Genomic DNA, 18739 nt, shown 5'->3' on the forward strand with positions numbered 1-18739 from the left:
CGAAGAATAAAAAGATACAGTACACTTCAGGCCTTTGCTTTGAGGCTGGCCACAGGGACAAAACTTATCCGCAGACATCTGCACCTTCCGTTTCTGTGAATACTTTTTGCAAGAAAACTAATGCACACAGATTTGAAAACATGATCTGCGTGTGTAATTTTCCTCCCCCCAACATAAGCATGGCGTCAGAACGCTACTTCTTAATGCTGCTGAAGACATGCATGCCGTGGACCACGGCATGGATTTTTAGCTGCGTAAATGATGGGCAATTTGTTTTAAACAGCTCTTTCACCCGGGCAGAAGGCTTTCAGAAAGTGCCCACCTCCCAATCTTCTGGCCCACTTTTGAATGCTGTCTTTAGCCAAAGGTTTCTACGATCCCACTCAAGGGTGCAAATTCCACCTCCCCATGAATTACAGGTGCAATGCTCCTCTCATGGTTTGTGGCTTAAGTTTACTGATGTTTTGAGTGCTGATTTCAGAGAGCAAATGGTATCATTTTGTATTGAGCACAGAAGCTGCATCTATTAAACACAATGACTGCTAGTGAAAGAAAATCCAGCAATACTACACTTTTCTTGATTCCTTTTAATAAGCCAATTGTCCATTTAAAAGCTACTGAGGCAGATGTCCTCTCTTCTTACTTGCACTGTGCTGAAAACCGTTACTACATAGCAGTACCTGAGATCTTAGCTAGGCGCTTTCATCATGCACACAATTTATTTGTCCCGGTCAGATCTGCTTTTGATAAAGCAGCCCATTTGCTTGGTATGAGAGTCCTTCAGCTGCTCCAGTTGACGCTGACCTCGCCGAACAAGGTACTCAATGTGCATGATGTCAGTCTTGGGGATCTTGGCATTATTCCGGAACTCGCCTTGTACCCGGGGCAAGAATCCAGGTTTCTCCTTCCCAGCTTTTAAGAATTGTTTGTATAAACTCAGTACTTGTTTCTGGAGTTTGCTGTGCCTCATCATAGCTTGTGAGAGTCCCCCTCAGGTCTGGAGAAGAAAGTAGAACAGCAACATCTGAGCTAGGGAGTAAAATAGAGGCAGAATTAGGAGAAACCCCTGTAACTTATGGTTTTCTTTTCTTTCAGCTAAACTGTTTTCAGCTCACATGCTCACATTTATGGCGATTCACAAGGCAGCAAAAAAAGTGACTGCAAAACATTTTGGCCTGATTTTTAATCCCCTGCGCACTGGAAAACAGGGGGTTACACGTGCGCTACACGCATTTTAGAAGAGGCCCAGCCGCGCGCGTAACCCCCATTATGTGCACAAGAGCTCTCTTGCAAGGGGCGGTCCTGGGGGCAGCGCCATTCATCACTGTCCCGGACACTCACACGCAGGCTGACTGCCGGCGCATGCAACTCACTTCAGGTTGGGCTCTGAAGTAAGTATTGAAACAAACAAACAAAAAAAAAAAAAAAAGAATCGGTCGGATTTAGGGGTTGGGGAGGAGAAGGGAGGTTAGGGTAGGGAAGTTCCCTCCCAGTCTGCTCCTTACTTGGAGCGGACTGGGAGGGAACTGGGGAGGGGCGCGGTGTGTTGCCGCACGGATTTACAAAATTTTACTCCCCCTTGCGCACGTGAATTATAAAATCGGCGCGTCCATGTGTGCGTGCCAGGAAGCGCGCGTGCACACCTTACAAAATCTACCCGTGAGGGCCCGATATTCAAAAGGATATATGCACCTAAAATGTGGCTTTATGAGCATAAATGGGCTATTCAAAATTGCTTGCACTACTTTCCATGGGGGGCACATGAGATGGGGAAATCGTTTCCGCGCACTCTTGATTTTCAGAAGCGCATATGGAAATCTATTTGCACACTTCCACAAGCAGGTTTAAATGTATGTAGGTATGCCGTGCTGTGTTCAGTGCATACACTAATTTTCAAAGCAGGCTTACGTGCATTAAGTCCGGTTTGAAAATTCCATCTAAAAGTCTGCGGGTATTTTGTAAATGCATACTTTAGCCCTACGAGGTCCACTGAAAATGACCCTCTGAAGGAGTCATTTTATGCACACTCACATTGGTGGTGGGCAATTTTTACCAACAGACAGGTCGATCCAGTAAAGTGTGCTCCGTCGGAGCGCACTGTCACCCTGCTCTGGACGCGTGTTTTCCCTTACCCCTTATTCAGTAAGGGGAGGAAAACACGCGGCCCACCCGCGGTACCTAATAGCGCCCTCAACATGCAAATGCATGTTGATGGCCCTATTAGGTATTCCCGAGCGATCCAGTAAGTAAAATGTGCAGCCAAGCCGCACATTTTACTCTAAGAAATTAGCGCCGCCCAAAGGTCGGCGCTAATTTCTTCCGGCGCCAGGGAAGTGCACAGAAAAGCAGTAAAAACTGCTTTTCTGTGCACCCTCCGACTTAATATCATAGCGATATTAAGTCGGAGGTCCCCAAAAGTAAAAAAAAGTATAAAAAAAAAAATAAAAAATTTTGAATTCGGCCCGCGGCTGTCGGGCCGAAAACCGGACGCTCAATTTTGCCGGCGTCCGGTTTCCGAGCCCGTGGCTGTCAGCGGGCTCGAGAACCGACGCCGGCAAAATTGAGCGGCGGCTGTCAAACCCGCTGACAGCCGCCGCTCCAGGCCAAAAGGAGGTGCTAGGGACGCGCTAGTGTCCCTAGCGCCTCCTTTTCCTCGTTTGCACCGCGTCGCCTAATTTAAATACTGGATCGCGCGCACCGGCCCCTCGCCGGTGCGCGCGCCGGGAGAGCGGGCGTTAGTCCGCTCTCCCACGGACTTTACTGGATCGGGCTGAGACTTTGCACGCATCTTCAAAGGGAAAGTCTGTGCAGTTTCCTTTGGAAGATGATTCCAAGCAAACATCCCTCATACATTTATACCTGCTGATCTGTCCAAGAAAAATGAAGCGGGTGCTTTTGCATTTCCAAACTTAAGCGTGCAAGTGCAAACCCCCCTGCCCTGGAAACACCTCTTCAGTGTGGATAAAGTTACACATGTAGTGGCACTAGGCATAAGTTCACCTGCACATACAGAGGGCAATTTTTAAAAAGCCTTTTCTGCAGGTCAAGCACTGCTTTAGCCATGGAAATGGCTTTGAAAAATAACCTCTAAATCACCTCTGCTGCCCAGATCAAAAAGCTTCTTCCCTGTTGTCCAGCAGGCGGCAGGCATGAACACTAGATCAGCAATCCTACCAACCAAAGATTACGCACATTCATGTTTGAAAAACCTCCTTGATGCAGATCCTCTTTTTCAAAACACAGTCACGCTGGGTGTTGCTTTCTGAAAGCTTTCTTTTGAAGCCAGATAACGTCTGATTTTATATCACATAATAATAAAAAATAAAATAAAATTATAATTCATTAGCAATGTATGGACTGTGACCAAAGATTATTCAGCATTCAAATGAAGGCCACATAGCTGGTAGTGCCCATTATGATGGTAATCACTAAATGTACACTTTTCATTAGTATGGTCAAATGATCATTGGAGGAAACATTCGCTGAAGTACATTATTAAACAAATGTCCATGCCTCATGCAAACTTTTCATCTTTGCAACTGCTCCTTTTAGGCTGATTTTTCTAATTTCCTTTCTCTATCATAATCTCACTTTTTAAAGTTATACACTACTGCAGTTTTACTTAACGTTCTCCCCTCCAGTGATTAAATAAAATTTGATTGCATTTTAACTATTGCTTAGCAGCCCCCCCACAGTAACCCCTTATCCCAGAGTCGTGCATGTCACAGAGAGTACCAGCTCTAAAACAGCTGCCCCCCTCTCATCAGTTCTAGGACCAGCTGCTCCGTGAAAGTCATTTATGGTATCTAAAAACTTAAATCTCTCCAGCATTGTCTTGATAAGACACTGATCCAATCAACACTGGGATAACTAAAATCTCCCATTACTGTGGTTGCTTCTTTTTTTTTTTTTTTTATTTCAGCTACCTTTTCATAGTCTATTTCATCTTGGCCAAGTGGCCAGTAGTACATACCCATGCTATGCTCTTACTTACCACACATGCAGGCCGATCCGATACAGCACGCTCAACTGAGGGCACTGTTTAACCCAAGGTTGGACGCTGATTTGGATGCACGCCCACAGCTCTTTATTCCATAAGGGGATTAGCAAATCCAAAACGCATGTTCAACCCCCCTCCCCCCCATGAAACTAATAGTGCTCATCGATGTACATGCATGTTGAAAAGGCTATTAGCTATTCTCCCCGATACAAAAAAAAAAGTGCTCCCTGAGCAGGCATTAACTTATGAGAAGACCAAAAAAGTGTACAAAAAAAAGCAGAAAATACTGCTTTTCTGTACTTCCTCTGACTTAATATCATGGCAGTATTAAGTCGGAGGAACAAAGAGGACGAGAATGTAAAAAAAATTTTTTTTTTAAAGTATGCCGGCAGTCAGGTTAGGAAAAGGAACACCCAATCCACCAGCGTCCATTTTCCTAACCCGTGACTGTGCAGGAAAATGGGCGCTCGTAAAATTGAGCGTCCGTTTTCCTAATCCACTGGCAGCCACTTCTCCTGGGCACCTGCTGCCAAGGAGGCGGTAGGGGAGTACATTTGTCCCTAGCACCTCCTTAGCAGACAGACCCCCCTCATTTAAATATTCTATCATGCGCCCAGGAGAGGTGGCTGAGCCCGCATTAGGAAACTGGGCCATCAACACGGAGTGCCCGTTCTCCGCGCGGCTTTATTAGATTGGACTGATGGAATTTCTATCCATAAGGATTCCAGAGCGCATTTGGTTTCCTGCAGGATCTTTATCATGCTTATCTCTATGCTATTATATATAGCGCCTCCCCTCCACCAATTCAATATGCCCTATCACATCGATATAGTTTTTACCCTGCTATCACAGTGTCCCATTGTTTACATGCTTCCAGCATATCTCTGAAATGCCTATGTCTATATCCTTGTACAATGCCATACATTCTAACTCACCAATCTAACTATTCGGACTTCTGGTATTCACATACAGATATTTTAGCTCATGTTTATTTGTACTTTTATATATTTTTGTATTCACAACTTGCTTATTAGCAAGTGATATGGGCAGCGTACAGAGTCATTCACATCTGAGTGCTCTTTTATCTACGGTACATCTGTCTTGGCTACTTCAGCCTTAATCACAACCTTTCCACTGGGATATTCTAACTTCCTTCATCTGCAAGTATCCTCAGAAGACACCTCCCACTGAACCATGGGTTTTTGAGGCTGCTTTCCCCCATGGCCTAGTTTAAAGGCTGTTCTGTTCCACTCTGATTAAGATGCAGCCCATCCTGTCGGAACAGGCTCTCCTTCCCCAGTTCCTAAGAAATCTAAAGTCCTCTTCCCTGCATCACCGCCTCATCTGCACATTCAGACTCTGCGGCTCACCTGCCTCTGGGGTCCTGTGCGTGGAACTGGAATCATTTCTGAGAACGCAACGCAACCCTAGAGGTTCTGAGATTCAATTTCCTATCTAAGAGCCTAAATGTAGTATCCAGAACCTCCCTATGTTATTGGTACCCAGAACACTCTAAAATCTTATCTAGGTGGTGCATGTGGTCTGCTACCTTCACACCAGGTAAGCAAATCAGAAATCTGTCAAGTTAGTATAATAAAAAGCCATCACCTGCAACTTTTTAACTGACCTTATTTCAAACGTCTTCAATACTATCCAATAACTTATGTTCATTATTTCCTGAAATCTTGCTAGAAAGCCTACTTTATTACCAGAAGTTTGGTCACAGGTAATTTAAAAAAAAAAAAAAAGCAACTTGTAAATGCAAAATGCAGCAGCGTTTCTTCAAAGGAAGAAGAACCAAGATTGCTTTTGCATTCCTTAATATTGGAGGATATAACCAGTCAGAAGCAGTACAAAGTACAACTGCTTTACCTTCTCAATCCTCCGCAAAACCAAAACATTTTTCAATATTTACAATTCTACCTCTTACTGACAGGTGAGCCAGAGCAACAACTCTGGTAAACTGGCATTAGAAAACAGGTGTGATTCTTCTAATTCATGCTGCCCCTTCCCATGACTTCACTGCAAATCTTACCATGATATGATTAAAGAAGGATTTCATTGAGAAATATTGCTTTCTGGAACCTGTTGTGGTTCCAGAGGGAACCTGTTGTGGTGCCCTGGCTAATGGCCAGGGCACCACAACGGGTAAGCCCTTAACCCCCTACCATCACAAACAGGTCGAGATGCTAACCCCTGCTCAAAAACCTATTTGTTTTTTTTTTTTTTGGAATATTTTGTAAGATGTGCACAGTTTACACACACCTGTAATTTTAAAAGTCCAAACAAACACTCACCCCCCCCCCCCCACCACCCCACCAATGCAGACAGCCCGTTTCCTATATTTTCTAGGAGATTCCCAGGTTGTTTGCCAGACTCTTCTCTCCCTAATCCTCCAGGCAGCAATAGCAGTCCCAGTGTGGGAGAAGCAGGTCGCTGCCATGTCTGTATCCCCCACCACCCCATGGGGTTTCCTGTGTGTAACATCAAGCCATGAGATGAAAAGGCAGGGTCATGGGGGACAGACAGCATAGCTCACAAGACTTATGCTACTGCAATGTTTCCCAAACTTCACACCCAAGGTACACCTACATTAACAGAAATGTTGTGTGGCAGACCAGCTTCCATGGAGTAGGCAGTTCAGACATGAGGAGTGACTCACATTTCCAGAAGAAGTGTTAAGGAAGCACTGAAAACCCCACCAGTCACTTTTCCAAATTTTAAAACAAAGAGAGAGCAAAGACAAACATAAAATGCAAGTATGGGAGATCTCAGTGTGGTGTGGGCAACCAGCTCAGTAAGTTACCCTGGCTGCCACATGCTGATGCCTAGCTCCTACACTGCTGCTGCTCCCACCACTTAAAAAGGCCAAGGCAATACCCGCGCGGGAAAAACAGCACTCATGAACGAGCGACACTTTCCTAACGTGCGCCCGTCCACCTCTCCTGGGCATGCAATGCAGTAGGCAAATAAGCCTCCGCATTAAAAAGGAGGTGCTAGGGGAAATTGTGTGTCCCTGGCACCTCCTCGGCATCAGGCGCCCAGGAGAAGCGGCTGTGCGCAGGTTAGGAAAATGGACGCTCATAAATTGATCGTAAGTTTTCCTAACCTGACCACCATGACGACTTTTTTTTTTCACATTGCTGTTTTCTGTGGTTCATTTGACATAAATATTGCCACGATATTGTCAGAGGAACCACAGAAAATGAGAAATTACTACTTACCTGATAATTTCATTTTCCTTAGTGTAGACAGATGGACTCAGGGACCAGTGGGTTATGCATCTCTGCCAGCAGATGGAGATGGAGCAAGCTGACGTCACAGTATATATACCCCTGCAGCGACATCAGCCCGTCAATATTCTCTTCAAAAGCAACTATGAACAAACAAGCAAAAAACTTGATTAAAAACAGTCAACCATTACTGTACTCAACCAACAGGAAACACTGAACTCAGGCAATGAATATAAGTACCCCAATCTAGGGACTGGATGAACACTTACTAGTAATCCCCTGGAACACATAGCCCCACAGAAGGACCATTAAATCAATCATTCGGCAGCCAAGGGTGGGAAGTTGAGTCCATCTGTCTACACTAAAGAAAACAAAATCATCAGATAAGTAGTAATTTCTCATTTCCTGTATAGACAGATGGACTCAGGACCAGTGGGATGTACCCAAGCCACTCCCGACTAGGGTGAGAGGCGGCCTGTGGTCCAGTCAAAACTGTACGTGCAAAGGCTGCATCTTCCCAGGCCTGCACATCCAGCCAATAATACCTGGAAAAAGTGTTTAAGGATGACCACATAGCAGCTCGGTAAATGTCGACAGAAGAGAACAATCTAACCTCCGCCCATGACACTGCCTGAGCTCTAGTGGAATGAGCCCTAACTTGAGTAGACAACGGCTTTTCAACCTCCACATAAGTGGCCGTGACTAACTGCATAATCCAGCAAGCTATTGTAGCCCACAAAGCTGGTTCGCCCTGCTTTCTTCCACCATGAAGAGCAAACAGGCAATCCATCTTTTGGAAAGGTTTAGAAACCTCCAGATACCGCAGGACATATTCTCTTGACATCCAAAGGATGCAACAGGTGATACTCTTCCGCATCTTTTCCCTTATCCAAGGACGGCAAGGGAATGGACTGATTCAAGTGAAAATCTGAGACCACTTTAGGCAAAAAGGAACAGTACACAGCTGTATTGATCCTGGAGTCATCTGAAGGAACAGCTTCCAGCAAGAAAAGGCCTGCAGCTTGGAAATTCCATCATGCAGAACAAATCACCACCAGAAACATTGTTTTCAAGGTCAGTAGCTGCAAGGAAAGGCTACACAGCGGTCGAAACATAGGGCCCACCAAGAAATCCAAAACCAGGTTAAGACTCCACAAGGGAACGGTAACCTCAAGGGAGGACAAAGATGATTCACTCCCTTCAAGAAACTGGCCACATCAGGATGAGACTATAAGGATTCACAATTGACCTGGCCTCTGAAACAGGCAAGAGCTGCAACCTGTACCTTCAAGGAATTAAGGGTCACCCCCTTATTTAACCCATCCTGCAAAAATTCCAAAATGAGCAAGATCTTCACTGAACAAGTAAGAACACCTCGATCCTCACACCAAGCCTCAAAAACTCACCAAACTTGCACATAGGTTAAGGAAGTGGAGAACTTTTGAGCTCAGAACAAGGTGGCAATCACCACAAAAGAATAACCATGCTTCAATAAGTGAGTCCTTTCAAGGGCCATACCATAAGACAAAATAGAGTCAAATCTTCGTGAAGGACAGGCCTCTACCTGTGCAGTGGAAATCAAATGAAAGCCTCTACCAGGAGTCTTTGCAGATCCACATACCATGGTCTTCTGGTCCAATCCAGTGACACCAGGAGCACCATCCCCCTATGACCTGCGATCCTGTGAACTATCCTGCCCAACAGGGGCCATGGGGGAAGACAAACAGCAGCTTGTCTTCCGGGCAGACTTGTATGAGAGTATCGATACCCAAGGACTTCAAATCTCTCCTGCGACTGAAGAAGCAAGGAACCTTTGCATTGCGAGAAGTCGCCAACAAGTCTAGGAACGGAAGGTCCCAGCAATCCACTGGCGAAATGCCTCATCTGACTACACCCATTCTCCTGGGTCCAGACTCTCCCAGCTGAGAAAATCTGTTCTTACATTGTCTTTTCCTGCAACATGAGAGGCCGAGATCATCTGGCGATGCCCTTTCACCCATGCCAGAAGTTGGTCTATTTCCAGCGACACTTGCTGGCTCTTGGTACCTCCCTGCCAAATGATGTAAGCCATTGTTGTTGCATTTTCCAACATATTATTTGGTCTGCTTGACCCTACGGTCTGTCACTGAACTGCAATACACCAACCAGACTGCCCGTTCTTCCAGGCGATTGATGTTTCAGAGAGATTCTTCTGTATTCAAGCACCCTTGCGCTGTTAGTTCCTGACAGTGAGCTCCCCAACCCTGGAAACTCGCATCTGTCGTATCAACCAGTCCAGTGTCGTCAGGGAAACTCCCTCTCTCAGATGAACCTCCTGCAACCACCACTGCAGGTGAGAGCAGATTTCCAGCAGTATGTGGAGCCGAATCGAATAGCCCTGACAGTGTAGGTTTCAGCGAGACAGCAGGGAGTGCTGAAGAGGACGCACATATGCTCTTGCCCATGGCACCACTTCCACGGTTGCTGCCATCAAACAGAGTACCTGAAGATAGGACTACACTGTCAGGCGTACAGTGTTCACCAAAAGACACACTTGCGACACCAACTTCTGATTCCTAGTTTCCAGCAGGAAAACTTTGCCTTGCCTTGTGTCAACCAAACACCCAGGTACTCCAATGACTGGCAAGGCTCAAGACTGTTCTTGGCCAGGTTCACTACTCAACTGAGCGCCTGCAACAAGGAGATCACCTTGCGGGTCACCAGGCAGCTCTCTCCCAGAAACTTGGCTTGAATCAGTCATCCAAATACGGGTGTACCAGCATCCCATTCTCTCTCAACTCTACCACCACCACCACTGCCATAACCTTGGAAAAAGTTCTGGGAGCGGTAGCTAGACCAAAAGGCATCACCCAAAACTGATAATGCATCCCAACACTGTGAAACACAGAAAACGCTGGTGCTCCAACCAGATGGAAATATGGAGATAGGCCTCAGTCAGATCCAGAGAGGTCAGATATTCCCACGATTGCATGGCCATTATCACCGAGTGCAAAGTTTCCATGCAAAAATAAGTCACTCGCAAATGAAGGTTGACTCTTTTGAGATCCAGGATGGGATGAAAGGAGCCCTCCTCCTTGGGCACAACAAAATTAATGGAATATCGCCCCGTATTTTCCTGAGACATAGGCACTGGAACCACAGCCCTCAGACTGAGGAGGCTTGACAGGGTAGACTCCACTGCCTGCTTCTTCTGCGGGGAGTGACAAAGACACACCATGAACACGTCCTGAGGAACACTGTGAAATTCCAATGCACACCCTTCTCGTATCACCTCCAGGACCCACTGATCCGATGTGATATCAACCCACCTCTGATAAAAGAGAGAGAGACGTCCCCTTATCTCTTGTCCTTGAGGGTGGGTCAGCAAACCTTTGTGAGTCTCGGGAGGATTCGCCACCCGAACTTGTGCCTCTCTTGGATTGTCTGGGTCGAAAGTACTGAGACCTGCTGAAAGGCCAGTCCTCTGCAAGGTCAACCCTCTGTAGGGATGAAACAGCTTGGAATCCCCAAGACTACCCCCATACCAAAGGGGCATTGCAACTGCTTCTTATCCTCCAGCAACCGAGAAACCGGGAATTCACCCCACTTATTGACCAGTTTCTCCAATTTGCTCCCAAACAAGAGGGAACCTTTAAAGGGCAACTTTGTAAGGTTAGTTTTGGAGATCACATCGGCCAACCAATTATGCAGCCATAATTGACTTCTGGCGGCTATTACCGAAGCAACTCCCCTAGCTGAGGTACAGACTAAACTGCAGCTCGCATCTGCTAAAAAGGTGGTGGCAGGTTCCATAACTGCTCTGGAATTCACCCCAGAAATCATCAACCTCCTGAGAGAGAAGCAGACAAGAGCAAGCCCCCGGGGAGCAAAAGAAAGCTATCTGCAATGTCATTGCCACTGCTTCAAATGCTTTTTAAGATTGGCCTCAATTCTCCTATCATGCACATCCTTCAAGGCTGCTCCTCCCTCCACGGGAATAATTGTCCACTTAGAGACAGAACAGACAAGCGCATATACCTTCAGAAAACGCAAACGCTCTCTCATCACTGTATCCATTCCTTTCCCGACTGAGTACAGAGACAGTCTCGGGCTGCGGGGGGGAGAAGGCAACTGCCATCACCGCCAGGCTCGGCTTCCTGCACCCACAGCCTTTAAGCTGTACAATCAGCTAAGTCCATGCCAGAAAAAAACAGCTACCAGATCAAGGCACACATCTGAGGGACCACAGAAATCACCTCAGGAATTCTCAACTGGGGAAGGGACCATCTGGTATCACCACAGGAGAGTGGGGCTTTTTTTTTTTTTTTTTTTTTTTAAATAAAAAATTCTCCTTCTGAAATCTGAAGCAATCCCCATAGGGAGATGCACATCCATCATCTGCTGGAGACTGAGAATACTGGTGGGCTGATGTCACAGTATATTTACGCCTGCAGTGACATCAGCTTGCTCTGTCTCCTTCTGCTGGCAGAGGTACATAACCCACTGGTCCTGAGTCCATCTGTTAATACTCTAGGAAAGTAGTATTTCCTGCTTTTTAGTTCAACTTTTGGGGCTCCTCAAAACTTAATCCCAGCTCCGAGGCTAGTGTTAATTTTTGAGGGTTAAAATGTGCGCTTCGGGCACACAGTTATTTTTTACATTGGGGGTAATAGCTAATAGCCTCATCAACATTGTATTTACATGTGATGGGCTCTATAGCTACGTCCTGGTTTGGATGTGCATTTTGGACTTGCTGATCCCCTTATTGCATCAGGGGTTATGGATGCGCATCCATAACTCGCGTCCAACCCCGGGTTAACCTGTGCGCAAGGTATTGCATCGGCCCGATAGTGAGTCACATCCATGCTCTTCTTGTCTCAATCAGCATGAGATAAGACAGAGGTTGGAAGATGAGGAGGTGCTGTATGCAATGTATGTACTGCACAAAGCAGGTCCCAGCTATCCATACCCTGTATGCTGCCCATTAATTACCACACTCCAGGGCTTATGCTTTAGCTAGGAAGAGGATGCTTGCATGATTACATGTTCTCCGAAAAGAGTTCCTGCAAGTTCGTGAGCCGACACTACTGTCTCTTGTTGCTGTGAGATGCTGAGGGCAGGGCCTAGGTGCAGGTCTGGATCTGAGATCAGGCAATGATGACTTTTTGTGGTACAACTGATCAGGTCTGAAGGCACTCCAGTGTGCCATAGCGCACTAGTTGAGCTCATGTGCTCCAGCTTTCATTTACAGTTCCTCCTCCCCCTGCCTCTAAGAAGCTAGTACCAACCCCTTTGGTCCCACACTGGGAAGGGGGAAGGCGGCAGTGGCTGCAGTCTCAGAAACTCCTGCTCTGAATTACTACCCCCAATACATACCCATAAAGATGATAATGTGAGAAAAAGGAGAGTCAGAGGGGGAAAATAAAATAGAAAGGAGACAGGGGATGACAAACCAGATGAAAGCAAAGACGATATAAACAGGTAAAATATTTTTATCATATTGGAAAGAGTTTAAGTTAGGGATCCCCAAACTATGCCCATGGGCTGGACCTGGCCCACAGAGCTCATTTTTGCAGCCTGCCCTGCAGAGGAAGATTTTTTTTTTAATTTATTTAATAGAAAGGCTGGCAGGATTTCCCAGATCCTACCAACAGGGGAAGAGTTGATTTTACCCATGCAAGTGAAAAAAAAACTGCTGGTAAAGAGACCAGGCTCTGCCAGCAGCAGAAAAGTGCTGCTGGTGGGGAGGCCAGGGTGAGAGAGTGTGCATTACAGGGGTGAGAGTGAAGTGAAAGGAAGACAGGGGAAAATAGAGAAGAGAGGAGGAGTAAATATGAGGGGTGAGTGGAGGGGGGAAAGAGAGGGTGAAGGGAGTGAACTACAGCCATACACACATGCCTCAGTGGGAAGATGCAGGGGAAGGAGAAAGCAGAGAACAGGGTTCCTGGGGGGTCTGGCAGGGTTGCCAGCTTCCGAAATTCCAGAAATATTATGTTTATTACTACTTGATTAATTGAAATTACAAATGTAAAACAAAGCAATGTACAAATAAAATAGTCAAAGCTAACAAAGCAATATACAGATAAAATAAAATTAGTAATAAAAACGACAAATCAAATCTAAAAGAAAAAAACTAAATACAATAAAAAATAACTAAATACAGATAAAATTCAAATAAGAAAATATCAAATACACATATACTGGCTGATTCAGTTAACAATTCATTTTGAAAAAGCCTATACAAACAAATAAGATTTTAGTGCCTTCCTAAATTTAAAAAAATCTCTCTCAAAATGAATATTAAGAGGTAAAGAATTCCAAAGGTGAGGATATAGGTAAGAAAAACAAATTACACGTGAGCTTTCAAAATGAATATTATGAATAGAAGGTAGCACTAAAAGTTCTTGCTGTGAAGACCGTAATTGAGGAGAAGGAAGATAGGGAGAAATTGCAGAGGCAAGATAAGTAGTGCCCCACCTCAAAGCCTTAAAAGTAAGGCGTCGGAGGAGTTCGAGCAGAGACTTCTCTCCGATTGAGGAGAGAACAGGCCGAGTGGGACTGAGGCAGAGAGCTGGTAACACCTGAGCCGATTCCACCGCGATTCCATCCGAGGCCACGCCCCCTTTGTGACGTCATCCAGGGGAGCCGGGACGCCGAATAAATTCAGGCCAGGAGTATTACCTGGTTGGAGGAGTTCGAGCAGAGACTTCTCTCCGATTGAGGAGAGAACAGGCCGAGTGGGACTGAGGCAGAGAGCTGGTAACACCTGAGCAGATTCCACCGCGATTCCATCCGAGGCCACGCCCCCTTTGTGACGTCATCCAGGGGAGCCGGGACGCCGAATAAATTCAGGCCAGGAGTATTACCTGGTTGGAGGAGTTCGAGCAGAGACTTCTCTCCAATTGAGGAGAGAACAGGCCGAGTGGGACTGAGGCAGAGAGCTGGTAACACCTGAGCCGATTCCACCGCGATTCCATCCGAGGCCACGCCCCCTTTGTGACGTCATCCAGGGGAGCCGGGACGCCGAATAAATTCAAGCCAGGTGCGGCGCACAGCCGCCGGCGCGCGGCCAAAGCCGCGCGCCAAAGGGGCGAGAATTTTTGTTTTCCTGTTTTACTTATATGGGCAGAAAAAGGAAGACCAAGCCTTGGACTTCATCGCCGGCAGTACAGGTAACAAGGGGTCCCATTGATGCCCATGTGTTGAGACGTGTGAGTCAATCTACTCGGGACATAATTCCAGATATTTCCTTTTCTTCTGGCTCTTCTGACAGCCCAGGCCAAAGGCAACAATCTCAATCTTTGCTAGAAATGCCTTCCCAAACACCCCAAGGTGAAAATATTGGAGCTGCAATACCAGCTCCAATTGAAAGTGTAGAGGTCGGGAATATGGCGAGTTCTATACAGATTTCTGTGTCAGAACCCATAGACCCGCAGAATATAACCTTGAGTGATGTTTGGAAGGCTATTACGGAGTTACAAAAGGTTGTCTCGAATGCTATGATTGTAAATGATAAAACCTCAATGGAAATAAAAAATACTATAGGGAAACATGACGAACGAATACAAAATTTGGAAGAATTAGGTAAAGCAACATCAGCCCAAGTTTTAACATTGCAGTCTGTTAATAATTCCCATATCAGGGATAGTTTTGTGACCCATAGGCAATTGGAAAATGTGGAAAATGAGTTAAGAGTCAGGAATCTGAGATTCCTGAATTTTCCCATTACCAGACTATTATCAGCTACTGAGTTGCTAAAAAAATATTTAATAGAGGTTCTATCAATTTCTTCTATTGATGAAAAATGTATTTCAAAGATTTATTATCTTAGCAATTCAAGTCTGAAAATCCAGGGGGAGGGGGAAGGAATGGATATTGTTCAGCAACAATCCCCGAACTTAACTTCTTTTCTTGAGTCATCCATGGATGATATACCTCAGAGGGCCACGTTGTTGGTTTCTTTGACTAAAGAAAATGATAAGAGCTTAATTATGCAGAAATACTTTAAAAATAAAGATTTGTTATTTTGTGGACAAAGAATACAGATATTTCCGGACGTATCTAGAATTACTCAATTAAAGAGAAAATAATTCTTGGTTTTGAAGCCCAGGGTTATAGCACTAGGAGCTTCTTTTTTCTTAAAATTCCCATGCAAATCTGTAATTGTCCACAAAAAGAATAAATTTATATTCCATGAGCCCTCCCATCTGGAAACCTTTTTAGAAGATAAAGAGAGAGAAAAAGATTGAAATATTGTTTGCAGGAAAAAATATGTCTCTTATTATAACCATTGGGTAGATTACTTTGATTTTTCTTTATTTAATCCTCCCATGTAGTGGACTAAAGATTTGTGTGATAAATTCTTATTTCTAGAGTGATATTTACGATATGTATTATGTTTCACCCAATCTATTCTTTCGATTTTATGACTGTAATGTTTAAAATCTTAATAAAGTATAAAAAAAAAAAAAAAGTAAGGCGTCCAACTTTAAATACAATTTGAAAAGATACTGGAAGCCATTGTAAATTAAACAGTAGAGGGGTGAGGATCATATTCAGATTTGTGAAAAATTACTTTAGCCACTGTTTTGTGCCAATTTAAGCCATTTAAGTTAAGTTATAGAAAGACCAGATAATGCATTTCAGTAATCAAGCCTAGAGATAACAAAGGCATGAGTTAGAATTTTTAGATCAGAACTATCCAAAAATAGCCGGAGGTGAATTATAAATTTGAGAATTACTGGCACTATCTATCACAACCCTAGGAATCTTGTCCCCTCCCTTTCTCCCCGCATTTCAAATCATCCAAAGGGCTAGACATGGTAGCACCTCTCGCAGTCCCTGTTCAGCAAACTCCGAGGGGGACCCTCTCGCACTGGCCCTTTTGCTGATTTGAAATGCCCTCTTCCTTGAAAGGAATTGGGGGATCCCTAATTTAAGAGCCACTATAAAAATACATGTAATGTTCCAGATACAATAACTGATACCTAACATGTGGAAAATGCTTTATTTGTATTAGCTCTGTGTCCTGCAGTATTTAGCAAATGGCATTGCATGGTTTTTTCCTTGTTTGGCAGGACGGGTCTGAAATATGTACTGTAATTCTTGCATCTCCTCTCTCTATCCCCTACCCAGTCTCCCTAAAGTCCATCGTTCAAACTTATACCACAATAGAAATTAGGACTTCTGGGATATGGAGGAAGGAAGGAGGAATAGCCTAGTGGTTAGAGCAGTGGACTATGAACCAGGAGACCAGGGTTTGAGTCCTGCTGTCGCTCCTTGTGACCTCGGGCAAGTCACTTTACCCTCCCTTGCCTCAGGTACAAAAGCTTAGATTGTAAGCCCTCTGGGGATAGAGAAATACCTACAGTACCTGAATGTAAACTGGTGTGATGATCGAATGTCAGTATATAAAAATAATTAATAAATAAATATGGCACTTTGCAAACTTGTGAGTTTAGTTTAGTAGCCCACTCTGAAACATCCAAACACCATTCAACTGAACCCACACTAGAATAGTAACAAACCTGTCAGGCTTCAGTGTCTGCCTAGGGTTGAGGAAGATCATTGTTTCTTCTTTCCTTTAAATCATCTTTCATTTAGTTGTCTGATCTCCTGGAAACAACAAATTCCTAAAGCCAGGGGAAACTGTCTTGCAGGATGCACAACTGTAAAACAGCAAAGCAAGAGCTAGGTAAATGTCACTACAGTATCAATCCGATCAAGCCAAATGTGTAGGGTCAGCATGGGCTGATGCCTTGGCAGAAGTGCTGGGCTATGCAAAAATGTTCTGCAGGAGACCCAAAGTTGGAGGGTGGGAGTGGACTTCCTTAACAGTATCTAGTCAAAGAACACAGAGAAGTGGTAGAAGTTGCATTTCAATCTCAAGCAGGTTAGGCTGGTGATAGCACTGCCCATCCCACCCCTTTTCCAACCAAACACAGCATATGAAGATTTCCAAGCCAACGTATGCTCTGCCTATTAGTCAATGTGACCTTGATATGATTACAACAGATAACCAGGGAAGTGAAGACAAGAAAGTAAAATTTAAAAAATGATATAGAAAACATGGCTATGAGAAATGGGTCAGGTATATAGTATGCTAGTTGAAATGAGGGAATGAGATTAAATGAAAGGATATACTTCACAAGGGAGGGAAAAAGGTCTAAAATGGGCGAGACTGGAAAGTGACGATGTGAAAAAGAAGCAGGAGTTTCCAAAATCTGTAGTGTTAAGACTGCCATTTTTAGACTTATTAGGAGCACGCAAGATTTTTAATGACAACTGCAAGAAAAGGTTGAATAATCATTTCCTCTTCCGTCTTCTAAATGTAACTGGTGGTGCAAAATATTTGTACTAGGATAATTTTACAGTTGTTTGCTCTGGAAGAACTCATTTACAGAAACTGCAAACGGTTTTGTGTAAATTGGTCGCTGACACCAAAAGGTATAAACTAAACTATGTATTACAATATGAATATGGTATTAGTATCTTCCCAGCCATGTTAATTTTCTTTTGCTCAAACTCTTGTGAAGTCACTAAAATATATAAATAAAAACATATTTTCACAGTGTCCTGGAACATCATAAAACTAAAAGCCATCTCCGGGTCGGATACGCGGGAGGCAAGATTATAGCAAATGTGTTGCTTAAGTTTCCAAATTCAACCTTGGTTTCTATTAATATACATGACATTCAGGATATACCGAGGCACAAGTAAATGGTTTTGTTTTTTTCAATCTCAGATCCGGAGCAAACTTGAATACAAAACAAATTCTCTATCCTCCCAACACCCAAACAACCTCGTCACCTCTTCCTCAGTCCCACTCTTTCGAATCCAAAGCAGCTCCTCCACTCCCTTTTTCTAGTCACTTCCTCCTATCTTACGCGGACATCCACACTCACAACAGCATCGGCTCTAGTAAGTCTCTCCACAAACTGAAGCACTTCGGGAGAAGACTAGGTAGCCTTCCGAACTGGGGCATCATGGGAAATAGAGTTCTTAGACCCTCACGCTCCATGAAGCTGCAGGGTTTTTGGACTACATTTCCCGTCAGGCGTTTCTCAGGCAGGGTTTTAGACGTCCTACTGAGTGGGCATGGGTGGCGTCGCTAAAGATCTTGCACAGGGAAGGGAGCTCTCTGCACTCTGCAGATTCGTGACACAGATATTGGGTCGTAGGAGTGTGTCAGGCTAAGTCACCTTACCCGTCTAGTCCATAACTTCTTGCCAACGTGAAATGGCTGCAGGAACCGTCCTTGGCTATAACGCCGCTCGGAAGAAATTATTACAGTCCTCCTACCTTGAGTGCGATTGTATAATGATCCGAAAAACTCACTAGATGCCAAGTCAGAGTTAGTGGTATGAATAGAGTGAAAAATGGGGGGAAAGAAAGTTTGTGGTAATAGGGAATGCGTCCGAAGTATGGGTGTAGGATGAATGTATGCAACCAATGAGAGTGGAATGGTGGGGGATGGGGTCAAAATATAGGAAGAAAAGGACAAATTAGTGACATAATGGCGCATTTA

General features: G+C 44.6%; 1 protein-coding gene and 1 non-coding gene across 5 annotated transcripts; both read right to left on the reverse strand.

The window, feature by feature from the left end:
* Positions 1-431: 431 nt before the first annotated feature.
* SDHAF1 (succinate dehydrogenase complex assembly factor 1) lies at positions 432-18204 on the reverse strand. Of its 4 annotated transcripts, XM_029575368.1 has the most exons (4): positions 18022-18173; positions 16740-16880; positions 15148-15177; positions 432-1029 (listed from the first exon to the last, which is right to left on the reverse strand). In XM_029575368.1, exon 4 carries the CDS (start codon positions 971-973, stop codon positions 719-721), a length of 255 nt encoding a protein of 84 aa, XP_029431228.1. In that variant the 5' UTR covers positions 974-1029; positions 15148-15177; positions 16740-16880; positions 18022-18173; the 3' UTR covers positions 432-718. The 4 variants fall into 4 exon arrangements, with proteins under 4 accessions (XP_029431228.1, XP_029431222.1, XP_029431205.1 ...); XM_029575362.1 differs by lacking the exon at positions 15148-15177 and having other exon boundaries at positions 18117-18204; XM_029575345.1 differs by lacking the exon at positions 15148-15177.
* LOC115082820 lies at positions 5764-5887 on the reverse strand. Its single transcript, XR_003854309.1, has one exon. It is a non-coding gene; the product is annotated as a small nucleolar RNA SNORA47 (small nucleolar RNA).
* Positions 18205-18739: the final 535 nt, after the last annotated feature.

Source organism: Rhinatrema bivittatum, chromosome 1 (genome assembly GCF_901001135.1).
Source record: "Rhinatrema bivittatum chromosome 1, aRhiBiv1.1, whole genome shotgun sequence".
Classification (NCBI taxonomy): domain Eukaryota; kingdom Metazoa; phylum Chordata; class Amphibia; order Gymnophiona; family Rhinatrematidae; genus Rhinatrema; species Rhinatrema bivittatum.

Bases quoted from the DNA above. Each gene is read 5' to 3' on its own strand.
- SDHAF1 (XM_029575362.1), bottom strand. From the start codon at position 973: ATGATGAGGCACAGCAAACTCCAGAAACAAGTACTGAGTTTATACAAA.